Here is a 27,866-nt window from a genome sequence, read left to right as displayed (position 1 = left end):
CGCCCTCTTACAACAAACACACTGCTGAAGTTTCATCAAGATCAATAAATGTATGAAGACGTTATAACACATTGTGTTTTTCTTTTCTCGCCATAACTTTGTTTCCTCGCCACGGCCAAACCGTTCGAGATATCAAAAATCCGTCCGCAATTTAGCGTCCTCAATGTCTTTACTTCATGCTGACTGAGTTTGGTGGCGATAGGATAATTTTTCTTGGAGGAGTATATCAAATTCCAGGGGCATGCGTTTTCATACAAACCATAATAGCCGACTTCCTGTTGGACTGGCGTAAAACTTAGAGCACGAAAGTTGTTCGGCCCGATGATATCTAAATGTGTACCGAGTTTCATATTATTACATGCAAACGTGTTTGATATATGGACCAAGTTTTTTGGACCACGTTCAAGGGGGCGCTGTTGAGCTCCCCTGCCACGCCCGGGTACCAGCTTCAGTCCGGCTCTAATGGCCGCAGGTTCTGACCTGTGTGCAAAGTTTCAAGAGTTTTCGAGCACGTTAAGGGCCCCAAAAGTGCCCGAGAAGTCCCACACAGCAGAGAAAGGGTTAAAATAAAGCCCCCCTCCTCTCTCACACACACAGACACTGAGAGAGACTGGCAAAATTCCCATCAAATCACATTCAAACCAAAATATCTGACTTCCTGTTGGTCGGAGCTAATGACTGTAAATTAGAAAGTTGTCCGGCTCGGGGAGATAAATATAAATACCGATTTTTGTTACTGTAGGTAAAACTAATAGCCCATTTTTGACTAAAGGTGGCGCTACTGAGCCCCTCCACCGCGCCCGTTTCTGAAACTTCACACATGCCTAGTACCTAATAAATCTGATATGCATGTTGAGTTTCATGCAATTTGAAGCATGTTAAGAGCCTCAAATGCACCCAAAAAGAATATTAAAGTTTGATGCGTTGCCATGGCAACAGTATTTAAGATATCAATAATCCTTTCACAGGTCTACATCTGCCGTGTGTTTACATTATACAGATGAAGTTTGAAGCAAATCGGGTAAAAATAAGAGGGTGATTTCAAAGCATTTTGAAAGTGACACACTTCCTGCTGCCAGTTGGTGGCGCTATAACTTTGACTCACAATAGTCACATCCATGTGATCGGCCTCTTACAACAAACACACTGCTGAAGTTTCATCAAGATCAGTTAATGTATGAGGATGTTATAACACACTTCCTGTTTCCAATATTCGCCATAAATTCGTTTCCTCGCCACGGCCAAACCGTTCGAGATATCAAAAATCCCCTCGCAATTTAGCATCCTCCATGTCTTGACTTCATGCACACCGAGTTTCGTGGTCATCCGATGAATTCTCTAGGACAAGTGTTTCAAATGCCAGAACATGCGTTTCCATCCAGCCCATAATAACCGACTTCCTGTTGGACTGGCGTAAAACTTAGAGCACGAAAGTTGTTCGGCCCGATGAGATCTATATGTGTACCGAGTTTCATATTATTACATGCAAGCGTGTTTGAGATATGGACATGTTTTTGAATCCCATTCCAGGGGGCGCTGGCGAGCCCCCCTGCCACGCCCGGGTCCCAGCTTCAGTCGGGCCCTGATGGCCGCAGGTTCTGACATTTGTGCAAAGTTTCAAGAGTTTTTGAGCACGTTAAGGCCCCCAAAAGTGCCCAAAAGGTAGTAAAATAATAATAATAATAATAATAATAAATAATAATCCGAAGAAAAACAATAGGGCCTTCGCCTTTTCAAGGCTTGGGCCCTAAATATAAGGCACCAGGGTGGCGGTGCCACCGGCTTGGGCCCTCCATCGCTGCTTGCAGCTATATTTATTTTTATATATATATATATATATATATATATATATATATATATATATATATATATATATATATATATATATATATATAAAAAGCCGCCACCCCGTTGCCTTTCGGGTTCCTGTGCACGACGGGCAATAACGTAACCCCGCTTTGACTGTCGAGAAGAAGTCTGCTTTAGAGCTTGCATCAGTGTGAGTCTTTCTGCTCCCCTCCAAACACACACAGAAAAGGGGGGGGGGCTGTCTGTGTGTGTGCCCTCCCTCCCTCCCCACACACACACACACACACACACACACACACACACACAGAGAATGGCAGGGGGAACTCTGTCAGAGAGAGACAAAACCACATTCAAACCAAAATATCTGACTTCCTGTTGGTCGGAGCTAATGACTGTAAATGAGAAAGTTGTCCGGATCGATAAGCACAATTTACATACCGAGTTTTGTGACTGTAGGTAAAAATAACCCACCCACTTTAGTCAAAAGTATCTTGAAAGTAACACACTTCCTGGTGCCAGTTGGTGGCGCTATAACTTTGACTCACAATAGTCACATCCATGTGATCGCCCTCTTACAACAAACACACTGCTGAAGTTTCATCAAGATCAATAAATGTATGAAGACGTTATAACACATTGTGTTTTTCTTTTCTCGCCATAACTTCGTTTCCTCGCCACGGCCAAACCGTTCGAGATATCAAAAATCCGTCCGCAATTTACCGTCCTCAATGTCTTGACTTCATGCTGACCGAGTTTGGTGGCGATAGGATAATTTTTCTTGGACGAGTATATCAAATTCCAGGGGCATGCATTTTCATACAGCCCATAATAGCCGACTTCCTGTTGGACTGGCGTAAAACTTAGAGCACGAAAGTTGTTCGGCCCGATTAAATCTATATGTGTACCGAGTTTCATATTATTACATGCAAACGTGTTTGATATATGGACCAAGTTTTTCGGACCACGTTCAAGGGGGCGCTGTTGAGCTCCCCTGCCACGCCCGGGTACCAGCTTCAGCCCAGCCCTGATGGCCGCAGGTTCTGACCTGTGTGCAAAGTTTCAAGAGTTTTCGAGCACGTTAAGGGCCCCAAAAGTGCCCGAGAAGTCCCACACAGCAGAGAAAGGGTTAAAATAAAGCCCCCCTCCTCTCTCACACACACAGACACTGAGAGAGACTGGCAAAATTCCCATCAAATCACATTCAAACCAAAATATCTGACTTCCTGTTGGTCGGAGCTAATGACTGTAAATTAGAAAGTTGTCCGGCTCGGGGAGATAAATATAGATACCGATTTTTGTTACTGTAGGTAAAACTAATACCCCATTTTTGACTAAAGGTGGCGCTACTGAGCCCCTCCACCGCGCCCGTTTCTGAAACTTCACACATACCTAGTACCTAATAAATCTGATATGCATGTTGAGTTTCATGCAATTTGAAGCATGTTAAGAGCCTTAAATGCACCCAAAAAGAATATAACAGTTTAAAGCGTTGCCATGGCAACAGTATTTAAGATATCAATAATTCTTTCACAGGTCTACATCTGCCGTGTGTTTACATTATACACATAAAGTTTGAAGCAAATCGGGTAAAAATAAGAGGGTGAATTCAAAGCATTTTGAAAGTGACACACTTCCTGCTGCCAGTTGGTGGCGCTATAACTTTGACTCACAATAGTCACATCCATGTGAACGGCCTCTTACAACGAACACACTGCTGAAGTTTCATCAAGATCAATTAATGTATGAGGATGTTATAACACACTTCCTGTTTCCAATATTCGCCATAAATTCGTTTCCTCGCCACGGCCAAACCGTTCGAGATATCAAAAATCCCCTCGCAATTTTTCATCCTCCATGTCTTGACTTCATGCACACCGAGTTTCGTGGTGATTGGTTGAATCGTCTAGGAGGAGTATTTTAAATTCCATTGCATGTGTTTTTTAAACTACGCCAAATAGCCGACTTCCTGTTGGGCTGGGGTAAAAAGTCAGAGCACGAAGGATATATGAACCGATGAGATCTATAAGTGTACCGAGTTTCATATTATTACACGCAAGCGTGTTTGATTTATGGACCAAGTTTTCGGACCGCGTTCCAGGGGGCGCTGTCGAACCCCCCTGCCACGCCCGGGTCCCAGCTTCAGTCCGGCTCTAATGGCCGCAGGTTCTGACATTTGTGCAAAGTTTCAAGAGTTTTTGAGCACGTTAAGGCCCCCAAAAGTGCCCAAAAGGTAGTAATATAATAATAATAAATAATAATAAAGAAGAATAATCCGAAGGAAAACAATAGGGCCTTCGCCTTTTCAAGGCTTGGGCCCTAATAATAATAAATATAGCTGCAAGCAGCGATTACGGGCCCAAGCCGGTGGCACCGCCACCCTGGTGCCTTTAGTTACACTAAAGGCACCGGGCTGGCGCTGCCACCGGCTTGGGCCCGTAATCGCTGCTTGCAGCTATATTTATATATATATATATATATATATATATATATATATATATATATATATATATATATATATATATATATATATATATAAAAAGCCGCCACCCCGTTGCCTTTCGGGTTCCTGTGCACGACGGGCAATAACGTAACCCCGCTTTGACTGTCGAGAAGAAGTCTGCTTTAGAGCTTGTATCAGTGTGAGTCTTTCTGCTCCCCTCCAAACACACACAGAAAAGGGGGGGGACTCACATTAGTTACATCCATGTGATCGCTCTCTTACAACAAACACGCTACTGAAGTTTCATCAAGATCAATAAATGTATTAAGACGTTATAACAGATCGTGTTTCTCTTTTCTCGCCATAATTTAGTTTCCTCGCCACGGCCAAACTGTTCGAGATATCAAAAATCCGTCAGCAATTTAGTATCCTCAATGTCTTGTCGTCAGGCTGACCGAGTTTGGTTGCGATTGGATGAATTTTCTAGAAAGAGTGTTTCAAATTCCAGGGGCATGCGTTTTCATACCACCCACAATAGCCGACTTCCTGTTGGGCTGGCGTAAAACTTAGAGCACGAAAGTTGTTCGGCCCGATGAGATCTAAATGTGTACCGAGTTTAATATTATTACATGCAAGCGTGTTTGATATACGGACAAGTGTTTGAATCCCATTCCAGGGGAAGCTGTCGAGCCCCCCTGCCACGCCCGGTTACCAGCTTCAGCCCGGCCCTGATGGCCGCGGGTTCTGACCTGTGTGCAAAATTTCAAGAGTTTTCGAGCACGTTAAGGGCCCCAAAAGTGCCCGAGATTTTGCACACAGCAGAGAAAGGGTTAAACTAAACTAGCCCCCCTCCTCACACACACACACACACACACACACACACACACACACACACACACATACACAGATCCCCCCTCCCCTCCCCACCCCACACAGACAGACACACACACACAGAATGGCAGAGAGACAGAGAGAGACAGAATTCACATTCAAACCACAATATCTGACTTTCTGTTGGTCGGAGCTAATGACTGTAAATTAGAAAGTTGTTCGGCTTGATAAGATCAATATACACGCTGAGTTTTGTAACTGTAGGTAAAACTATAACTAAGTTATAACACACTTTATGCATCCTTTTTTAATCATAAATTCGTTTCCTCGCCACGGCCAAACCGTTCGAGATATCAAAAATCCGTCCGCAATTTAGCATCCTCCATGTCTTGACTTCATGCACACCGAATTTCGTGGTCATCGGATGAATTCTCTGGGAGAAGTGTTTCAAATGCCAGAACATGCGTTTCCATACAGCCCATAATAGCCGACTTCCTGTTGGACTGGCGTAAAACTTAGAGCACGAAAGTTGTTCGGCCCGATGAGATCTATATGTGTACCGAGTTTCATATTATTACATGCAAGCGTGTTTGATATATGGACATGTTTTTGAATCCCATTCCAGGGGGCGCTGCCGAGCCCCCCTGCCACGCCCGGGTACCAGCTTCAGTCGGGCCCTGATGGCCGCGGGTTCTGACATTTGTGCAAAGTTTCAAGAGTTTTTGAGCACGTTAAGGGCCCCAAAAGTGCCCGAGAAGTCCCACACAGCAGAGAAAGGGTTAAAATAAAGCCCCCCTCCTCTCTCACACACACAGACACTGAGAGAGACTGGCAAAATTCCCATTAAATCACATTCAAACCAAAATATCTGACTTCCTGTTGGTCGGAGCTAATGACTGTCAATTAGAAAGTTGTCCGGATCGGGGAGATAAATATAGATACCGATTTTTGTTACTGTAGGTAAAACTAATACCCCATTTTTGACTAAAGGTGGCGCTACTGAGCCCCTTACCACGCCCGTTTCTGAAACTGTGCACAAGTGTACTAGGCAATAAATGTAAAGTGTCTGTCGAGTTTCATGCAATTTGAAGTATGCTAAGAGTCTCAAAAACTTAAAAAAAGAATATTAAAGTTTGATGCGTTGCCATGGCGACAGTATTAAAGATATCAATAATCCTTTCACAGGTCTACATCTGCCGTGTGTTTACATTATACAGATGAAGTTTGAAGCAAATCGGTAAAAATAAGAGGGTGATTTCAAAGCATTTTGAAAGTGACACACTTCCTGCTGCCAGTTGGTGGCGCTATAACTTTGACTCACAATAGTCACATCCATGTGATCGGCCTCTTACAACAAACACACTGCTGAAGTTTCATCAAGATCAATTAATGTATGAGGATGTTATAACACACTTCCTGTTTCCAATATTCGCCATAAATTTGTTTCCTCGCCACGGCCAAACCGTTCGAGATATCAAAAATCCCCTCGCAATTTAGCATCCTCCATGTCTTGACTTCATGCACACCGAGTTTCGTGGTCATCGGATGAATTCTCTGGGAGAAGTGTTTCAAATGCCAGAACATGCGTTTCCATACAGCCCATAATAGCCGACTTCCTGTTGGACTGGCGTAAAACTTAGAGCACGAAAGTTGTTCGGCCCGATGAGATCTATATTTGTACCGAGTTTCATATTATTACATGCAAGCGTGTTTGATATATGGACATGTTTTTGAATCCCATTCCAGGGGGCGCTGCCGAGCCCCCCTGCCACGCCCGGGTCCCAGCTTCAGCGCGGCCCTAATGGCCGCGGGTTCTGACATTTTTGCAAAGTTTCAAGAGTTTTTGAGCACGTTAAGGCCCCCAAAAGTGCCCAAAAGGTAGTAAAATAATAATAATAATAATAAATATAGCTGCAAGCAGCGATTACGGGCCCAAGCCGGTGGCACCGCCACCCTGGTGCCTTTAGTTACACTAAAGGCACCGGGCTGGCGCTGCCACCGGCTTGGGCCCTCCATCGCTGCTTGCAGCTATATTTATTTATATATATATATATATATATATATATATATATATATATATATATATAAAAAGCCGCCACCCTGTTGCCTTTCGGGTTCCTGTGCACGACGGGCAATAACGTAACCCCGCTTTGACTGTCGAGAAGAAGTCTGCTTTAGAGCTTGTATCAGTGTGAGTCTTTCTGCTCCCCTCCAAACACACACAGAAAAGGGGGGGGGCTCACATTAGTTACATCCATGTGATCGCTCTCTTACAACAAACACGCTACTGAAGTTTCATCAAGATCAATAAATGTATGAAGACGTTATAACAGATCGTGTTTCTCTTTTCTCGCCATAATTTCGTTTCCTCGCCACGGCCAAACTGTTCGAGATATCAAAAATCCGTCAGCAATTTAGTATCCTCAATGTCTTGTCGTCAGGCTGACCGAGTTTGGTTGCGATTGGATGAATTTTCTAGAAAGAGTGTTTCAAATTCCAGGGGCATGCGTTTTCATACCACCCACAATAGCCGACTTCCTGTTGGGCTGGCGTAAAACTTAGAGCACGAAAGTTGTTCGGCCCGATGAGATCTAAATGTGTACCGAGTTTCATATTATTACATGCAAGCGTGTTTGATATACGGACAAGTGTTTGAATCCCATTCCAGGGGGTGCTGTCGAGCCCCCCTGCCACACCCGGGTACCAGCTTCAGCCTGGCCCTGATGGCCGCGGGTTCTGACCTGTGTGCAAAATTTCAAGAGTTTGAGCACGTTAAGGGCCCCAAAAGTGCCCGAGATTTTGCACACAGCAGAGAAAGGGTTAAACTAAACTAGCCCCCCTCCTCACACACACACACACACACACATACACAGATCCCCCCCTCCCCTCCCCACCCCACACAGACAGACACGAATGGCAGAGAGACAGAGAGAGACACAATTCACATTCAAACCACAATATCTGACTTTCTGTTGGTCGGAGCTAATGACTGTAAATTAGAAAGTTGTTCGGCTTGATAAGATCAATATACACGCTGAGTTTTGTAACTGTAGGTAAAACTATAACTAAGTTATAACACACTTTATGCATCCTTTTTTAATCATAAATTCGTTTCCTCGCCACGGCCAAACCGTTCGAGATATCAAAAATCCGTCCGCAATTTAGCATCCTCCATGTCTTGACTTCATGCACACCGAGTTTCGTGGTCATCGGATGAATTCTCTGGGAGAAGTGTTTCAAATGCCAGAACATGCGTTTCCATACAGCCCATAATAGCCGACTTCCTGTTGGACTGGCGTAAAACTTAGAGCACGAAAGTTGTTCGGCCCGATGAGATCTACATGTGTACCGAGTTTCATATTATTACATGCAAGCGTGTTTGATATATGGACATGTTTTTGAATCCCATTCCAGGGGGCGCTGCCGAGCCCCCCTGCCACGCCCGGGTCCCAGCTTCAGCGCGGCCCTAATGGCCGCAGGTTCTGACATTTGTGCAAAGTTTCAAGAGTTTTTGAGCACGTTAAGGCCCCCAAAAGTGCCCAAAAGGTAGTAAAATAATAATAATAAAGAAGAAGAAGAATAATAATAATAATAATAATAAATAATAATCCGAAGGAAAACAATAGGGCCTTCGCCTTTTCAAGGCTTGGGCCCTAATAAAGAAGAAGAAGAAGAATAATAATCCTTAGAAAAACAATAGGGCCTTCGCCTTTTCAAGGCTTGGGCCCTAATAATAAACAGAGCAATTCCAATAGTGTCCTCGCACCATCGGTGCTCGGGCCCTAATAATAAACAGAGCAATTCCAATAGTGTCCTCGCACCATCGGTGCTCGGGCCCTAATAATAATCCGAAGAAAAACAATAGGGCCTTCGCCTTTTCAAGGCTTGGGCCCTAACTAGCTTCCAGCAGATGACCGTACATGCGACCGGACTTGCGCCACAAGAGTAACCCCTGACGCGATGTATGACGGGATGTAGGAGTGTCCTAAGCTTTGACGCCTCTCGCGGTTTAAACAACAGGGCTGTAAAACAAACTCAAGCTCCGGTGTTTTGTTTTGCTCTATTCTCTGCGCTTCCGCGTTTGTCATTGCGTCATGCGTCGCGTCAGGGTTTACTTTTTCGCTGCAGGTCCCTGCGTACGGCCGTCTGCCTGAAGCTATATATTATAGCTAATAAAGTTTTAAATATGGATATTTTTCTTACAAAAAAAAGAATTCTTGCAATTTTCGCGTGCTCACCCCCCATTCACTACTATTATAAAGCTTGGAAAAACCAGGATATTTCTAAATATAACTCCGATTGTGTTCGTCTAAAAGATAACAGTGATATATACACCTTGGATGGCTGGAGGGTGAGTAAATCATGGTATAATTTTCATGTTTGGATGAACTATCCCTTTAAATGCATGAATGTTTCGCCAATCATATTACATATTCTGGTCTTTAGTGACCCGGATCTATATCTAACACAGATGGATACCTTTCGAGATTATATAGAACTCTCCTGATATTAGAGTAACAAAAACAGAAGAATAAAATAAAACATATTTTGTTACTTTTCGGAGCTTGGAAGGGTTTAGTGTGAGCAGATGTTTTATACCATCATCACTGTTCTCATCAGAGCCCATTTCCCAGTACATTCAGCATCTGGCTCATATTCGCGACCTCAAACATACTCTCAAAACTAGCATTTTCAACATCTTCAAAATCAATCTTTTGATTGCTGCCATTTTCTACTGTACATCAAATTCACCATCAAGTGACAGTGATGCTACTATCTGATTGCGTTCAGTACTTTGTAAAGTAAATTGCTGAGCCATTTCATGTTTTGCTTATGATACTTCCTATTCTTTTGTTTTCTGCCTGCGGTAACTATGAGTGAAACGTCACTTCATCATTGTGTATCACACATCGCCACCTTGCAATAAAGGTGAATTGCACTTATTCAGTCATCAAAGATTCAATTACTGATGTGCAGTAAAAAATACTTACACTGTTACACACCTCGGGTCATTAGTGACCCTATACAATTTTACAAAAAATGAATGAAAAACTTTGATTGAGGAATACTAAAGGTTGATGACTAACTTTAAAAAATTAATGAGGTGGAGGCCAGGGTATGAATGACGTCCCGGGTCACTAAAGACCCGAGGTATGCTTTTAAGGGTTCAAGTGACAAAAGAAATTAGCACAAAGTGTTTGTGTGTGTACTGTATTCCTGTCACATTTGTTGTCACTAGCTACTGTATATCAGTCACTATTTTTAAGTCAAATTTTGGGATATCCCATAAAAAAAGGACTGGATGGAAACTCCAAGATGCACATAAATTCTAAAAATGTGCACAAAAAAAATTTGCGCTCAATTGAGGGCAAAATTTATGTTTTTATCTGATGAGAAGACAAGCACATAAACTATGATGAAAACAAATTTACAACATAAATCCCTTGATGCACAACAACAAAACTAATGGGGTCATAAGGGGTTGGTTGTAACATTTTTAATGAACTGTACTCTTTATTTGGACTCTTTAATGAACATAGCTCTTTTCTTTGCTGAACTGACAGTGCTACAACTGACCCCTTGTTACAACATTCCGCTGTCTTCCCTATATATTATATAAATATACTTAAATATGTAAGTAAGAACCCAGAAAGCAACATATTGTCGCCTAGATCCGGCCCACATCTGGTATGCCCGGATATGGGCTGACACTATTTTGCTGTCTGGGAAAATCAGTGTTAAACATTTTTCAAAATAAATAAATAATAAAAATTATTAAATATATTTGATTAAAATAAACATTAATTTAAATAAATGTAATTTTATAAAAAATAATAAATTGATTAAATGATATAAATACAATCTCATAAAATCTCAATAAAATTAAATAAATAACATTTGAGTTAATAAATACATTTTATTACAATGAATTGATACAAATACAATTTAATTTATATAATACATTGATCAAAATAAATAACACAATGAATTAAATAAATACATTTGACAAGAAATATACTGATAAAAATGCATTTAAATTAATTAATAATACATCTACTGTAAACTAAATATTTTAAGAAATAATGTTTTTTACACATCATTTTATTTTACAAATAAAGGGCCTCATTCATGAAACATTCGTAAATATACGAGTAAATATGTGAGTGATCTGCGCGTAAAGAGACCTTCCCGAAAATTCTTCTCCTGATTCACAAATACTTCGTAAACGTCAGATGTGATAGTGAAACGTGTGTGTGTGTGTTATGAATTCCAATCTGTCGTAAATGGAACGCGCGTTCACGCTCATTCTCAATTACCATAAATCCCGCCCATTAAATCCGACTGACAACTATATATGGGCATCATATTATGACACCAAACGAAGGATTTCAACATGTCTTCTTAAAAGCGAATGAAAAATAAAAATTTCTCATTATCAGATAATATTTTATTATTAGAAGTTCATTCAAAACGCCACATAACAGGGCCGGATTAACCATTGGGCAATTGCCCAGGGGCCCAGGACATCTAAGGGGCCCTGGGCACCGTCAAATATTATGTCAAATATTATGATTAAAATGTCTCCTTGATCTGCTTTTGAATAAATATCGTAGGATCGTGCATTCTATCAGTTTGCAGTTCTGGCGCCTCCGTCTCAACATACTGTACAGCGCGACGTATATTTCGCCGACGAGAATTTCATAATGAAACTGTAGTCCAACAGACAGCGATTATTTTTTTACTGAAATTCGCGTTTTGAACGAATCATTTGATTCAATGAACAATCACTTGTTTTTTTGAATGAATCGGCCGTTTGAACAAATCGGTTGAATAAATGACTCCAACAACTCGCTTATTAAGACAGTGACTTACTGCCACCTACTGGCGGGTTTAGTTTCATATTTAAAGTACCCTTTAAATAAAATGTTAAAATTATAAATCATTTCATATTTAAATGTTGAATAGCTTTATTTATGCAATTGCAAATTAAGTGTAAATATAGTAATGCCAGTTCGGATGCCGCTTCTGTGTCACCTCTGCACTGCAAGGATGGTTTTTAATTTAATTATTTAATTTGACAGTGGTATTGTTATTCTAATAGAATTTAATTTGAATGTTAGAATTTGACATAAAAGGTGACGCACACCTCTAAATACGTTTAGAAATAATTTCCATATTTAGGTGAAAATGCCCCTGGAAATCAATTTAATAATTGTTTACTTGAAGTGATATCATCAAGTTTACTAATTGGTTGGGTTAAAGATTAAGCTGAATATTTCTATTGGGTTAATTCACATAAAATGCTGGGTTGTAGTTAAACAGAGGAAATTGTGTATTGTGTTAAGAGAGTTCCTTTATAATTAGTCGAGAGACTGCAAAGTTCGAACCCGAGTACCCGCCCTAAGAGCTCAGGTACGTCAATTCTGAGAGGGAAGAGGGTGCTACATTTATAAATACATATTTGAATAATATAGTAAATATTTTATTGGTCCTGCTGTATTAATTTTGTCCTTGATCCCATGTTTTTCTCTTGTCTAGCATTCTCGTTTTTACAGATGAATAGGAATAAAATATGTAATTTTAAGACACTTTATCTTACTATAAAAGTAATTTTGAGTTAATGAATGAATGCTTAAAAAAAAAAAAACTCAATTTAATATATTGTAACACCGGTTTAGGCGGGCAGATTTGAGTTAAATTGTTTATCTGTGGCAACACCGTTTACAGTTTCAGTCGATCCCAGCACTGCACCGCACACAACTGTTTGTGGGAGCCGTTACACTTCCCTTCCCTTCCGCTGAATACTTAAAGTGACTTACGATACATCAGTGTCTTTGACGACATGTGACCGAATGCCCTCTTGCCGTTTGCCCCCTTCCAGCTTATGGTCTTGGCCACTTCTTCGGTGAACATCCGAGAGAGGATGTTCCACGCCACTCTCTTCACATCTTGGCCACCAATCGTGGCCAAAGAAGAAATCTAAAAGGAAGTCACAAAACACCTTAAAATACAGACAAGGTATAAAGCCCTGATGTAATAACTTGTATGACAATCTTTGCCCCACCCCACACCACACCCACCCCACCCCACCCCAGCACTTTACCAATTAGAGTTGAGAGTGACTGGCAGGAGCATACCATTCTTTGTTTGGCTGCTGCATTGGCAGCGTCTTTCAGGAATGCTTCAAGCTCATCCACCGCTTCCAGTGATTCGATGGGCAGCTGAATGCATTCAGGACCCTCTGGCTCTTGAGGTGTTGAGGTGTTGAGGACCCTGCTGCTCAGGTGATTGACCTTGGCCACCAGCTGGTCCTGCTGCTGCTTAATGTGCTCCAGCAGGCTTAAAATGTGGACCTGGGCAGCTGTTGAATACATAGTATTATAGAATAATTATTTCCCCTCCATTCCACGCACTTAAGTCCCCCTGTGTCCCCCGTGGTTAAAGTCAAGGTATTATAGCTTGTAGTTACAGTTATTTCTTACCAGAGCAGGGAATGGTTTCTGGGCCATGTCTCCCACCTCTCCAGGTAGGTCTGTAGACATGGCTTGTCTCCTCTGGCCCCCGTTGTTGCTGGTTGCATTGTGCAGGTTGAGAGAGGAGTGTTTGTGGTGGTAGTGGTGGTGGTGGTGGTGGTTGGGGAGGGGCAGTTCTGCCAAACACTGTGGGGGGTGGGGGGTTATATTGGTGTCAAGCTTATACAACATACATAATGAATACTCTGACTCTTACTTTGACAGAGCTCTGAACTATTTGCAGGGACTTCGTGACTTGTCCCAGCAGATGACCCAGATTTGGACCTCTTTGGGGGTCGGTAGTCCTCCTCTACATCAGTGTCACCAAAGAAATGTCTGTTTAAATTAAAAAAAGATCTTTATTTACATCCAAATCAACATTTAAAGGAGACAGAGAATGGTTGAAATAGGTATTGATCGCTGTTCTGTCTTTTTAATAAAAGTATATGGTGTTAGTCTTTGTATGTGTAACATGAAGGAAAAACACTGACTTCGCTGTTGTTCTCCTTCTCCCAGGCTGTTCCTGTTCATCCTCAGTTTGGAGGTCTGAGGTGCTACATGTCAGAGCCTTCTTCAGGATCTGACGTGCCTCCATGTAAGTATCTGAAAGGTAAACATGGAGCTTGACATGAGTCGATATATTTGATTCCCAAATCCCAATAGATGCGAAATATGCAAATGAGTGTGAAGTGCACCGCTTCAAGATTTGGACCAGTGACCAGAAGACCCGACTCGCTCAAGAGACTGTCAACAGCAAGGTGAGAAAGAATTTGTGACAAACACTCGTTGCATTAGAAAATTTAGAATTATATATTTAAGTAATAATATAAATTTAAATAATAAACTCAGATTCGTTCCTTGATTCACAAGCTCGGTCCTTCCTTATATGGGCAAATGGTTCAAATGGCCAGTTCCCGCTCGCAACGTTTTTTTTTTTTCGATGTGAAGCAAGCAGGGACAATTCATATACAATTCTTCTTCAAAAATCGCCCGGTGTCCAGGAAATGTGCAGCATCCGACTCAGAAATGACAAAAAAGTAGAAAAGAAGAAGGAAAAAAACAAGAAAAAGGGAATTGAGTCCCAAAGAAAAAGGGAAAAAAGAAAGAACAGAAAAGACCTGGCAAAGACAAGGCCAAAAAATACAATTAGACATTCCTTTTAAAAATATACATCATTAGAGCAGTTAGTCTGCATATAAACAACATTCAGCATATTTTTTCCTTTTACTGCAATTCCATCTTACTTTAGCACATATAGTTTGTATGTGACTATATACACATGGAGCTTGACATGAGTATTAAAGGAACATGCCACCATTTTATGAAATTAATTATTCACGGTCTCCCCTACTAGAGTGCGGATCGGGCCGACTTTTTCAGTCCGAGCCCGGCCCGCGTCCGACAGAGCAGTAACCGAACCCGACCCGAGCCCGACAGTTAAAATCCCATTTTTTTCTCATACTAATGACAATTGTACGTTAGTTTGTGTGGAAAGCCCGCTTTTATTAAGCAACTGTAGGAAGGCAATCGGAAATGTCAACAGGACAAGCGCATCAGCGCGCGGAGCAACAAGCGTTCTTGACACAGGCGCGCGCACATTATGCACGCGTTTCGTTGTCACGGCTACATAAACAAATGTCCGCACACAGGAAGACGGATGTTATGGTAATATTTTACATGTATTTTAATCACGAAAACGAACGTTTGCATCAAGTGAAAGCATCAGGCACATCGGCTACCTACATAATAAGCTGTTTTAAATTTAAAATGTTCAATGCCTTATCGCGCTGATGTGACCGAGCCCGACCCGAACCCGAACATCATTTCTAAATATCTGTCCGAACCCAGCCCGGCCCGTCGGGTACCGGCGGGTCCTGTCGGGCTTGGGTCGGGTATCCATCCTCTATCCCCTACAGTTAGATAAGTGCGCAAAAACATTTTTGTCTCCGGTGATAAAGTTTTTGCTCACTTATCTTACTCAAGGGGAGACTGTGAATAACCCAATTTCATAAAACGGTGGCATATTCTTTTAAATAGTGGTGGTAGTGGATTTGTAGGTGTAGGATTTGTAAAAACCACTTTGCCAAGAAACCACTTTGAGATTTGGCATACCAGATGATTTGATGATTCTGACATCATGTGTCTGCCAGTCCTCGTGTGGCTCCTCTCCGTGTTTCACTGCCCTATTAATTCGTTCATCACTGTTATAGGTTGGCCACGATACACAACCATCCTCGTACCAGCTTTGGGGCACCACTGCTATGGTTTTGTTGGTGACAAATTCAACTACATGGAACATCCTTAATGGAGAAGACAAGAAAAGAAACAAGTGTGAATGCAGTTATTGTGAGTCAGAGTTATTGACTTTGATAATATAGGGGCTCATGTGAAGTGTCAACTTGCACAACACGGATACTGACAGTTGACACCTGAAAGATGATTAACTTCAGCAAAGTACTTACAGCAACTTATCAGCTCATTTTCTTATGCAGCCACTGCCAGCAAGTCAAACTTTGGTCAGTCCTCAGACCCTGATCTAAACTAGTCATGCTATGATTATGATTGGTACTAAAACAATGAACAAAAACTATCAATTAATCTTAATGTAATGAAGTAATTAACTAATTAATGTCTGAACTAATAAACTGATTGAAATGCATTTTTTTTGCATGTTAATGCAGGAGAGGAAAGGCCACAAAACCTTCCCTGTGGGGCAGGGCGACACATTTCCCAACAAGCTCTGAAACATTGGCAGCCATGATGACCTCAGATTTTTCTGAAATGATGTAAATATTCAATGTATCTGAGCTAAATGGGTAGCTAAAGAACAATGACTTCCTTCTATATTCCTTATATATTGCATAAATGCCCCCCCCAATGCATTCCACAATATTTTGGATGCAGACAATGTCATTTCCAAGCCTGAAGATGTTATCACCAGTCGATGTTCTGAGAGTCCACTTCTCAGTGGACATCTCGCCATACTGTGCCTTGATGGCCATCCCCCCAACAATAGGGCCCACAAAATGCTGCCGTCTTAAAGTGCTGCCAGGTAATGTGACCTCCCGAATTTTTACTTCTGACAGACGACGAATGATCTGTGCCAAAGGATATTCCGGTTTTCTAACCAGTTTTTTTATCTTCTGTAGATAATTTTCATATGGGAAGGCAGAGAAGGAGTCAAGGCAACCATGCTGCTGAACTTCACCTGCCAGATGGGTTATGCAGTGTACATTATACACGACGTGGTGTCTCCCATAAAGTGTAGCAAAGTGCTGCACAAACGACTTCAGTAAAGTGTCAGCATAATCAGTGAGGTAGGAAAATGTTGGGCTTGCTAAGATGGAGATGCCAGAGAAGAGAAGCATAAAATTCTGATACAGGTCTTTGTCCAGGAAACTGGCCAGCATTACAGGTCCAGTGTACAAAAGAAACTGCCTTAGCTCAGTAGCCTTCCAGCGATCCAATTCTCTAAGAGATCGCGGCTTTCTGGCAAACTCCACCGGAATATAAGGCCTCATGGATACCAATTTAGCGGACATTTGTTCAACTATAGTTGCAGGGACACGGACAGTCAGAGGACCACGAAGCCACATATTGAGCAAGCGCCTAACGATACCCAAGCACACAAGGTGCATGTAATCTAGGGGAAACTGTGACACCATGCCAACCCCAGTACCCTCAAATGCATGTGGCCCCTCATGGTGATGGATCTCATCTAACCTGTCATTGAAAGACGCATCCGTCCTTAGTGCATAATCTTTACATGGAAAACTCATCCGGCTCTGTTCATGTCTACCAGGGTTTGTGCATTTATCACAGGCGTGGTAGGCATTATGACTTTTGGTGTGTTTCACAAATGCTCTTGCCGGTGTGTCACAAATTACTGTATGAAGTTTAAGCGTCAAAGTCTTTCCCTCGAAACAGAAACCCTTTTCCAGATTAACTAATTCTTTGGTGAAGTCTTCGAGGAATTCTTTTGCTGATGAAGGTTTTTTTTCTCCAGAGTATAATGCGATCACTACAGGCTCTTTCATAGGGACACTGAGCAGGAGACCCAGGATGGGCCACAGCTGAACACTTGAGCTTTTAAATAATGGTAGCCCATCTATGTTTATTTGTAGCCTCAAAGTTAAGCCATCAGTTAGCGTGTGTGCATACCCGCTGAGTGTAGCACTAAGTGAATGGATGATGCCAAAATAGAAGTATTTTCCCCCTGCCTTCTCTTGAATGGAATATTTTGTTGTTGTCCTAAGGAGGGTCCTGCCATCCTTTGGAAGATCAGGATGGGAGAGGCGAAGGATGCATAGTAGGGCAGACAGAGCAACCAATGAAATTCCAAAGTGTCTGGCCCAGTCCGCAATCTTGTCAGATAAGGACATCTCATAGATCTCATCTTCAGGTTCGGAACTATCACTGCCACTAGCTAAGAGACCCTCAGTATAGTCCGACTCAAACTCCATGCCACCCTCCTCTTCATGAAAGACTGCTCCTGCTGCAATACCTGAGGTATCATTTGCACAACTGAGACAATCTTCTAACAATCCTACACTGTCATTGTCATTCTCATGTCTGTCATTTAGCCCTGTCTCTGTGTTCATGTCAGTCAGACTGAGATAGTCATCCTCATCCCTAATTTGTTCAAGTCGTTTTCCCACATCTACACGGGTCCTCCGTCTTATGGTGGAGCTGGAAACTGGCAAACTCTTTCTGTTCATTTCCTCTAAAGAAACATTTCGGAAAGCAACCAGTGAGGGGTTAAACAACCAGATTTTTAAATGCTGCTTCAAGTAATTTGGAGTCAATCAGCCCATATCCCTGTTGTTTGAAGCTGCCGGTAGATAAAAGAACGACAGGATTTGGTACAACGTAAACCGATTTTTGCGAACTGGCAGCTAACGCTAACAGATGGGGGCGTAAGAAAACTTAACTTTCTTGCCCTACATTGCTAGTCAGAGCATCAAACTGGTGTGTCATTAACTAGACAAGACATGAGGATTCTGTAAAAAAACAGCCCTTTACTATAGACCATTTCAAGAGAGTTACATTATCAGCATTAGGGCTGGGCAACGATTAATCGCATCCAAAATAAAAGTTTGTGTTTAAATAATATATGTGTGTGTAGTGTGTATAATTATTTTGTATATATAAATACACACATGCATGTATATATTTAAGAAATATTTGAATGTATATACTTTATATATAAAATATAAATATATATAAAGTATATAGATTCAAATATTTCTTAAATATATACATACATTTATTTACACCCAGCAGGCTTCCGTTTTAACATTCCATGTTATCTTAATGCAGAGGAAGTAGATTGGGAACAAAATAGAACTTTCAAGCATTGTTTTTGTTTATCTTGTTGAAAGGGTCTATATCAACACCTTAGCATTTAGCAGTAACGTCAGTATTTATGCTCCAGCAATGAAACGATGCAATTGGTGATGTATCCTAAATGTTGATCTTACTTCACACAGGTGGAACAGTCCTCAGCTCAAGATCTAATAACAAGCTGCAAAGAAAACAGAATCATGTTAAATTGTGATCAGGATTTTGGATACCAGTATGCAGCTGAAGTGGCATGACGTTATAGCTCAGTCTGTTCTGTCGAGATGAGCTAGCGTGAATCAATAAAACATTTTGATGAATATGGTGCTGTTCTGTAAAACTAAAATGATTCTACCATCAACACACTGTTACATACTGTTTGGTAGAATAATTCCAGGTAAAAATTTAAAACAAAGATACACAACTTAATACACAAATTAATTAAACAGTGCTTTATTTTTTCAGCTGTAGGTGTATTTAACAGCATTGAAGAAAATAATTAAATGAACTAATATGAAAATAAAACACAACATAGACTTCACTGTATTGTACATTGATTCTTATTAAAGCTACTATTAAAGTTCTCAGTCAAGAGTGAGTGATTTGCTCTTTGTATTTTGTTGTTTTATTAACAGGGATAGCCGTTTCAAACCCGAATAAGTCTCCCTCTTCTGTTGAAAATAAAAGTTATTTGGAATTAAGTGGGTAAACAAACAGTTGATGTACCCCAGAGACTTCCATAATAGTTTTTTCCTACTATGGTAGTCAATGGGGACCAGCAACCGCCCGGTTAGTCACACTCCTCAAAATATCTTCTTTTGTGTTCAGCACAAGAAAGAAATGAATACAGGTATTGAACCACAATAGAGTGAGTGAGTAAATAATGACAGGATTTTAATTTTTGGGTAACTATCCCTTTAAGGACAAGCGGCAGCATGTTTACTATTAGGGCTACTGTCACTTTAAGATCTGCGCGCAACGAGTCACGCGCATTTGACAAGCAGATTTTCTCTCAATTTTTTCTATTGTTCTTTCACTTTGGACATAACCAACTTTGTTTATGTAAACCTTGAGTGTATTTGACAGTATTACCGCAATAAGACTCGAAAGATAACCTAGTCCAGTATCCAGGCGCTTTTAGTGCATGCGCGCTCGGGTGTATTGCGCTCAGAAAAGCGCTCGTTAGAACAGCGCATCAGCAGTGAATGAAATGTTTAACCGGCAAGGCTTTAAAGCACATGCAAATAATACATTTTTATTAACTACAGTGTCCCGTTCCTCTGCATTTCATGTGAATATACGTCGCGCTATACAGTAGCCTATGTTGAGAAGTTAAACTTTCTGTAGGGTGGTCATCAGTGATTCTTTGATTTCAGAAAAAAAAACGGATGTCTTCTGCACATTAGTCACATAAACTATATAAGTTAATCATAATCAAGACATAATCGTCTTGTAAACTCGGATCACATTTGAATGCCCAATAACATACGTACAAACATCTCCGGTCTGCAAATTATCCATAATATAGTTAACAAGTTACTGCAATGAATTTAGGCTATAATTTTCCCAAATTAAAACTTAACATACAGGACGTCCGGGATAGAGCTCGAATATGGGGAATGGGAATTAAAATCAGGCACTGGTCTAACGTTAACTTACTTATGCTACACAGGCTAGCTGCTATTCTGATACTGCAACGCCTTATACAATGGCAACCAAAATCCACGAACATTTTACCAAAACCTTCGACAAAGCAGGTTGCACGGATAGATTATATTTCAATGACTGATATAACATTAATAAAAATATATCTTAACGTTACACTTACTTGGCAGCCGAACTTCACGCGAAAGAGATCGACTAATTCCCACGGCGGCAGTTATTATCTAGGCGCGTCCGAAGTGCGGATCCGTATGTGACCCGTTCTGGGTCCGCCGATTAAAAGCGCAGGCGGGGCCGATCCGGGAGGCGGGGCTGATCCTGTTAGCGCAGCGAAAACGAATCTGACAGTCAGGCGGATCTGGCGGCTTGAGGGCGGGTCCGCCACGGACTCCTTTGCTGTGTGGGAAGGGGGAAACAAACAATATTGACAATATAAAAAGTAACGTTAACACACAATGATAACTTTATAGTTAATTTAACTGTTGTATAAAATAAATAGCACATTTGCAGTTGTGCACAGAAAAATGGCACTCTTGCTCGTGATATTCTAATATAACAACATAATATGATCTAAATATAATAAGACAAAAACTCCTTTGGGGACATACCTAACTGCACTGACACATCACGCAGTGAAAGCATGAGAGACAAACGCGATGTCAGCTCGAACTCGCGGTGCCTCGTACGTAGTTAAAACAATGATTACAGAACATCATAGTTCATAGATAAACCTAAGCACAAAGAATGAACTTACATTTACTCGTTCTTTTATCCTCTTCTCTCGCGTGCAGGAGACAGACGAAGGCTGTACGCTGCCGTAAATGACGCGAATTGTCACGTGAACAAGCAAATCCACAAAGATAGAATAATAAAAAAATAATACGTAGGCTACGCTAATTAGATAGTTTTCATAAAAAGTGTCATCTAAAAATTAAGACCTTTCAAAGGTAAAAATAAGACATTTCATAAGTAAAAATAAGACTTAAGACTTTTTATGGCCTTAAATTTTAAAAATCGAATTTAAGACCTTTTAAGGATCCGCGGGGACCCTGATCAAATGTCTTTCAATGTAATTTTTACACGTTTTAAATGCACAATGAACCAATTTTCACGTATATGCACTGCCCTTTAAAGAAAATGGAATAACAATAAATTGAATCCCTCTTAGAAAAATACTTTGGCAGTTATACATTTACAGCCCAACACATTAACTCACGTGGGCCCACTCACACACACACACAACCACTCACCCCTCGTTGCAGGCCTGTAAGTTACCGTTGCTCGCGTGCGTTGTGGCCACAAAAACGAAAGATAATTGGCCGCTTCACTCCGAAAAAGACAAATAAACATAAAATGGGATACCTTAACCCCGTAGTGATGATGAGTCCTCCCGAGTTAGGAAACTTGAATCACTCAGTTTGTCCCTGATATGCGCGTCCTGGCCTCCTCACGATCCCTCGTTGCCAGGGGAACCCTGAACCCCTCGGCGATTCAGGGCGCTACCTGGATGTCTCGTCGTGCAGCTCCTCCTTATCACCGTTATTCACGTTGATATCTAAAGTCCACTTTAGTATTTAGATAATCAGTCACTATTTCTTCTGTAGTTAGCACTAACTCGTCTGGAACTCACACAAGTGTATGAGTCTATCGACAAACTGAAAGATGACTCGGTTCTCCATTTACTGTCAGTGAATCCTTGAGAAACACCGAAATAGTTCTGCTGAATAAACTATATCAACACTTTTCGTTAATCAAAGAAATAAAATCAATCAATCCTGGTCGGATTAATCACAATTCTCTCACAGAGCGGTGTCGACTCACACCTTTCTCCCTTCACCTCCTCGCGACTTTCCCCCCCAAAATCCCCAGAACCAATCATACATCACATTACATATGTATCAGGAGGGCTTAATACATTATAGACCAATGAATAACGGACAAACACTAACTGTAAAACCCACGTTTTGCACATGTCAATTTCAACCAAACTATACCACAGAGCGACGCTCTTAAAGAGGTAGATACCCATACACACTGTAAAAGAAATATTAACTCAGTAGCCTACCCAAGAAACATTATTAGTAAGAGTCTTAAATACTCATATTGAACTTTGAGGGAAAAATCCCAGGGTTACACTAATATACCTTTCCTTAATTTTTTGTAATACCCATGCCTTCTACACCGGTGTGTTTTTGTGTTCACTTCTTTACAAAAAGATTACATACGAATGATAACATTACTAAACTGATAAGATGTAGGCCTAATTTTTATGATTAATGGTTAGTCATTATTATCAATTAATTTGACCAACGTTTTAAAACATTGCTAGAGAAAACAACTGTTAATACATTAACAACCTTTGATAAAGTAAAGGTTGTGTATCAAAAATATTTTCAGTTGAGTCAGTATAAAGCAACATCCAAAGCATGCAACATGCAATTTTAAACCTCATTTTGTGCTTACAGGTGCTGTACGTGCAAATGGTTTGTGTCGCACAGCCACCGACACAGACATTCAACGGTATGCCATAAGATGGTTCAACTTGGCTGCAGACCGTGGTGCGGCGAGGAGGCGCCTGACCAACCGGTCTAACCAGGCTGAAGCAAATGATTAGGCTACTTGTGTTCTTTTGTTAAATAAAATGAATTATTTCCTTTAAATTGTTTCAGTTTTAATTTAAATAGTCTGTCGCAGGCTACACATTGTTCTCCAATTCAGAGACCATGCCCTTTACAAATTCCATTGGCCTGTAGCCTATTTATAATCAGAGAACATCTCCTCTCGTAGCACTACTTTACTTAGAACTGACACTTGTCTGTTTAAAAACAGCACTCACTGATGCACTTATTCTTATTCTACTAGCTCTATCTTTTTAAAAAATATATATAATTGTTGAGAGAATTGCCTTAAAAAGCAAACTGTGTAGGCTAGCATGTTGTTAGTCGCTTTGGTTAAAAATGCGTCAGCCAAATGTAATATTGCGTATCACATACCAAAACCCACAGTCAAAGCCTCGGATTTCACAGCCTATTTCTCCTCCTGAAATCTTTAACAAGGCGCAGTCAGTGCAATCACGTTCACACACTGGATTCATTGCATGAATTTTGGATGAGGAGGATGTTATCAGGCAGTGTGGGGGGAAAAGTGGCATTGCAGACGGAATTTTATGAACGGGTCCAAAACGGACCCGGGCTGGATACGATGCTCATATGACCGGGTCCAAAACGGAGCCGGGGCGGATGTACCCATTTACGTACGGATACGGAAAGGGACCGCAGCGATGTCGGACCGGATCCGCGAGCCGCCACCGTGGCGTATCCGCCGCGGTGTGCAAGTGGACACAGTTTCGGATCCGCTTTCTTGATCCGTTCCGGAGTTCACTGTACCTCCGCGGCAGATGCGTTTCGTAGTCAGTTTGCTGTCTGGGTAGTTTATAAAAATTAATTATTTGCATGTGCTTTAAAGCCTTGCCGGTTAAACATGTCATTCGCTGCTGATGTGCTGTTCTAACGGGCGCTTTTCTGAGCGCAATAACGTTACACCCGCCGACGCGCACATGCACTAAAAGCCTGTCTAACAGCGCCTGTTATTTCAAGCGTACATAGTGGCGTATCAGGTCCTAAAAAAAGCAAGCTTGGCAGATATTACAGATGCAGTTACTGGAGTTTCATCTGTTAATCGAACAGTCCCAGAAGTGAAGAGAAAATGGTTCGACATGAAGCTCGACTGCAAAAAAACGAATTAGTTCACTTCGAAAAAATATAGCCCAGCCCTATTGAGCAATTAATTATGTGATTAAAGTGTTCCGTTTGCAGATGCTATTACTGGCTCTTATAATAAAAGTAAAAAGAAAAAACATATGTAATTAATATAATAGCTATTTTTTCAAAATGCTGTGTAAATATGTCCCCGATTAAGGGGAATTAAAATGCAGCCTTATTAATGAGCAAAACGTTCGGAAGTTAAACGCACTATTTACACGTGGTTGGGAGCAGGTGTAGATTTCTTTCGTACCAACTAACATTTGGAAAATACGAACATTTTAATGAATCCGAAAATTTACGCCAGAACCACTTTACACACGATTTACACAAGAATTCGTTCTGCTCGTGTTTCATGAATGAGGCCCAAGGTCTTTATACATGAAAGCAGTAGATGGTTGCCTTTTAAAGGTGCAGTTAGCGATTTCTGAGAAACGCTGTTGATATTTGAAATCACCAAAGCAAACACGCCCCTACCCAAAAGTATCACACCCCTATCTTAATAGCTCCACCCCCAAATTCACAAACATGCTATGCAGCACAGGCTACAAGTGTGTTTTGGTGCTCGGTCTAATTGTCTTTCAACAGTGTTTCTCATAAATCGCTTATCTTTAAATCTTAGGATAGGGTCCCTCGCACGTGAATGCTCATATTTGAGGGTCCGTGGGATCTAAAAGAGTAAAAACCCTCTGGGGCCAGTTGCATTAACCTCGCCATTATGTTAAGACACTGTCTTAATATAATAACTTCCAGTTAGTCAATGAATGGGCAGTCAGTCATACTTTTCAGTATTAAATCAGGCCAACGTTTTTATGTGACTGACTTAAAAAAGTTATGAACCGTCTTAAAGAAAAAACTAATTGATGACTGACTTGTAAGACTATTCTTAGCAGTTTATGCACCCGGCCCCTGCGGTCTACATTTAACAAAACTTAAGAGTGTGCATTGTTTGTTTCGGTAACTCTAGCTACGGCGTTGATTAGGCCTGATTCTGAAACACAAACAGTCTCTCGGGAGAGTTTTGAGGAAGCTAATTAACTTCAGATACAAGAAGACGTTTGTCAAAGCAATGCTGCGACGGATATCGAGCTAAAAATCGTGAGCGGTTTTCGCTCGATTTTCAAGGAAAGACTTCTCATTTGCACAGTATTATCGAGTAATGCTGCTGATTAGACACATCGGAAACCAGAATTCATCATGGTCTACTGAACTGAGGATGATGAGTATCACACACTCACTAGCACATCCTGCTATCCAAGCTACATCACTCCCCTGGGCCCTCCTACCCCTGTACCCGCGTCTCCATGGCAACATGCCCTGCCTCACATTACCCAGAGAGAGAATTGATGCTCACAAACACTCCTCTCATAGTCCGTTTCGAGTATATGGCTCTTGTTACTCCTGCTTTGAAACAAACCTGAGGCTACAGTGGTGAGTTTCTTTGTGTGGTGGCAGGACTTGTTATCGTTCTGGTAAGGTTGCCTTGTGTTCTTTAATTTAGCCCTGACAAAATGCTGAGAGGATAATGAGGCCGAGATGAGTCACACTCCCTCTTTCTCCTTTATTATCTCTTTTGTTTTCTTAGTATGTATGTGCATGTTTGTTGCAGTTCAAGCGATGATTGTTTAGTTGGATATTTAGTTGGATAAGATATTGCTTTCTTTTCATAAAGTGAAACAGTTAACTTCTTTTTGGATACTCATGTATCTGGCCAAGCTCTGAGTTACTTCCCATGTAATTATTAGACAGATGTCTCCCTCTGCTGACCAAACCTTGTAAGTACAAGACCGTGTATCACACAAAACCTGTCCATCCATTCACTTACTCACATATTTGGCCCCAAATCAAAAAAGAAATAGAAAATAAATAAGAAACTATATTTGCTTAAAGGAAAATACTTTCATATATATATATGGGTTCGGGAAAAGAATTTGGGAAGATGTGCAAAATGAAAATGTCACAATGCAAATAAAAACTTTAAACAAATAAAAAAGTGACAATTTGGGCCTCTCTCCCTTTATCCCTTGTAGGTCGCACTAACTTAGTCAAAATGGTTATTCTACCCAAATTTATGTACCTCTTTCAACACTTACCTATTTGTATTAGTAAATCTTTCTTTACTGGCTTTGACAGTCTTTTGCGTTCATTTCTATGGGGGAATAAACCCGCTCGCCTTAAGAAATCGATTCTGCAACTTCCTAAAGCTAAAGGAGGCCTTGCACTTCCCAACTTTCAGCAGTATTACTGGGCCTGTAACATCAACAAGCTTCTTTTTTGGAACAAAGATATCTACTCTGACAGTCCTCCCTGGGTGCATACAGAAACGTCATCAATGAAAAGCTCTCTCTATTCGGTTGTCTGTTCTCAGCTTCCCTTAGTTGTAAACAGAGTTTCAGATAACCCAGTAGTCACTAGCTCCCTTAAAATTTGGGTCCAATTTAGGAAACATTACGGGTTACATAGAGGCTCCACTAATATGCCCATCCTCAATAATTACTTTATCCCCTCGTCTAGTTCAGACCATGCATTTCGCCTCTGGTCTTCTAATGGTCTTCTTAAGATTAGTGACCTCTATGAGGAGGGAGTATTTGTCTCTTTTCCTTCCTTATCTAAAAAGTATAACCTACCCAGTCATCACTTATTTCGGTTCTTTCAAATCAGACACTTCATACAGAAGCAGTTCCCCCACTTTCCCAATCGTCCCCCCGAAACAAAAATTGATCACTTTCTTGCTTTAAATCCCAACCACAGGCATTTAATCTCAGTCATTTATAATTTAATCAATTCTATTAATTCAGACCTTGATGACACGCTCAAAGTTACCTGGGAGCAAGACCTCGGTGTTACTATTTCAGAGGATCTATGGCATAACATCTTGAAGCAGGTACATTCCTCATCCATATGTGCCAGACATGGCTTAATACAATGTAAAATACTATTCCGAGCACATTTAACCAATGCCAAATTGGCCAAAATTTTTCCAGACAAGAGTGCTGCCTGCAACCGTTGTAGGCATTCACCTGCCAATCATCTGCACATGTTTTGGACTTGCCCGCAGCTGGTAACCTTTTGGTCTAATGTATTTCAGACGCTTAAAAAAGCTCTCAACACTAATATTGATCCAGATCCAATTATAGCCCTATTTGGGGTCTCCCCTATGCCCGATTTGGCTCCCCGAGATCGTAAAGTCATTGCTTTTACTACAATCTTGGCCAGAAGGGCCATCCTTCTTAAGTGGAGGCATGTTTCTCCTCCAACACATGACAGGTGGATACAGGACATTTTCTACTGTATTGGACTTGAAAAGTTAAGATACTCACTCTCTGGCTCACTTAAATCCTATTATAAGACTTGGGATCCCTTTTTAAATTACATTAAGGGGTTACCGTGTGCACCTGTAACTGGCAATGGTACATAATTTTTGTTTATTAGAAGGATCTTTGTAGGGGGAATTTAATTATAATTAGTATTATTAGTTGTTTTTTTTTCTTTTCTTTTTTTTTTCTTTTT

At 40.9% G+C, this 27,866-nt stretch overlaps 2 protein-coding genes across 3 annotated transcripts in view; both read right to left on the bottom strand.

Moving 5' to 3' along the window:
• Window positions 1-14,592, bottom strand: part of LOC307002421 (uncharacterized protein) — a 45,730-nt gene extending 31,138 nt beyond the window's left edge. The window contains exons 1-6 of one of the 2 annotated variants that reach the window (XM_079620011.1): window positions 14,289-14,429; window positions 14,085-14,196; window positions 13,811-13,929; window positions 13,564-13,740; window positions 13,219-13,442; window positions 12,901-13,060 (exon numbers count right to left, since the gene is read on the bottom strand). In XM_079620011.1, the coding sequence (XP_079476137.1) occupies window positions 12,901-13,060; window positions 13,219-13,442; window positions 13,564-13,740; window positions 13,811-13,929; window positions 14,085-14,188 (784 nt within the window). In that variant the 5' untranslated portion in view covers window positions 14,189-14,196; window positions 14,289-14,429. Of the gene's footprint in view, window positions 1-12,900; window positions 13,061-13,218; window positions 13,443-13,563; window positions 13,741-13,810; window positions 13,930-14,084 lie in introns of both variants that reach the window. The other variant, XM_079620010.1, reaches the window with a different exon arrangement.
• On the bottom strand, window positions 14,532-18,443 carry LOC307002420 (uncharacterized protein). Its single transcript, XM_079620009.1, has 3 exons — window positions 16,056-18,443; window positions 15,706-15,893; window positions 14,532-14,711 (listed from the first exon to the last, which is right to left on the bottom strand). Exon 1 carries the CDS (start codon window positions 18,309-18,311, stop codon window positions 16,266-16,268), a length of 2,046 nt encoding a protein of 681 aa, XP_079476135.1. The 5' UTR covers window positions 18,312-18,443; the 3' UTR covers window positions 14,532-14,711; window positions 15,706-15,893; window positions 16,056-16,265.
• Between the last annotated feature and the right edge of the window lie 9,423 nt (window positions 18,444-27,866).

Source organism: Phoxinus phoxinus (genome assembly GCF_949152265.1).
Source record: "Phoxinus phoxinus genome assembly, chromosome: 8".
In the NCBI taxonomy this organism is placed as follows: domain Eukaryota; kingdom Metazoa; phylum Chordata; class Actinopteri; order Cypriniformes; family Leuciscidae; genus Phoxinus; species Phoxinus phoxinus.
This window is presented reverse-complemented; position numbering and strand designations above follow the sequence as displayed.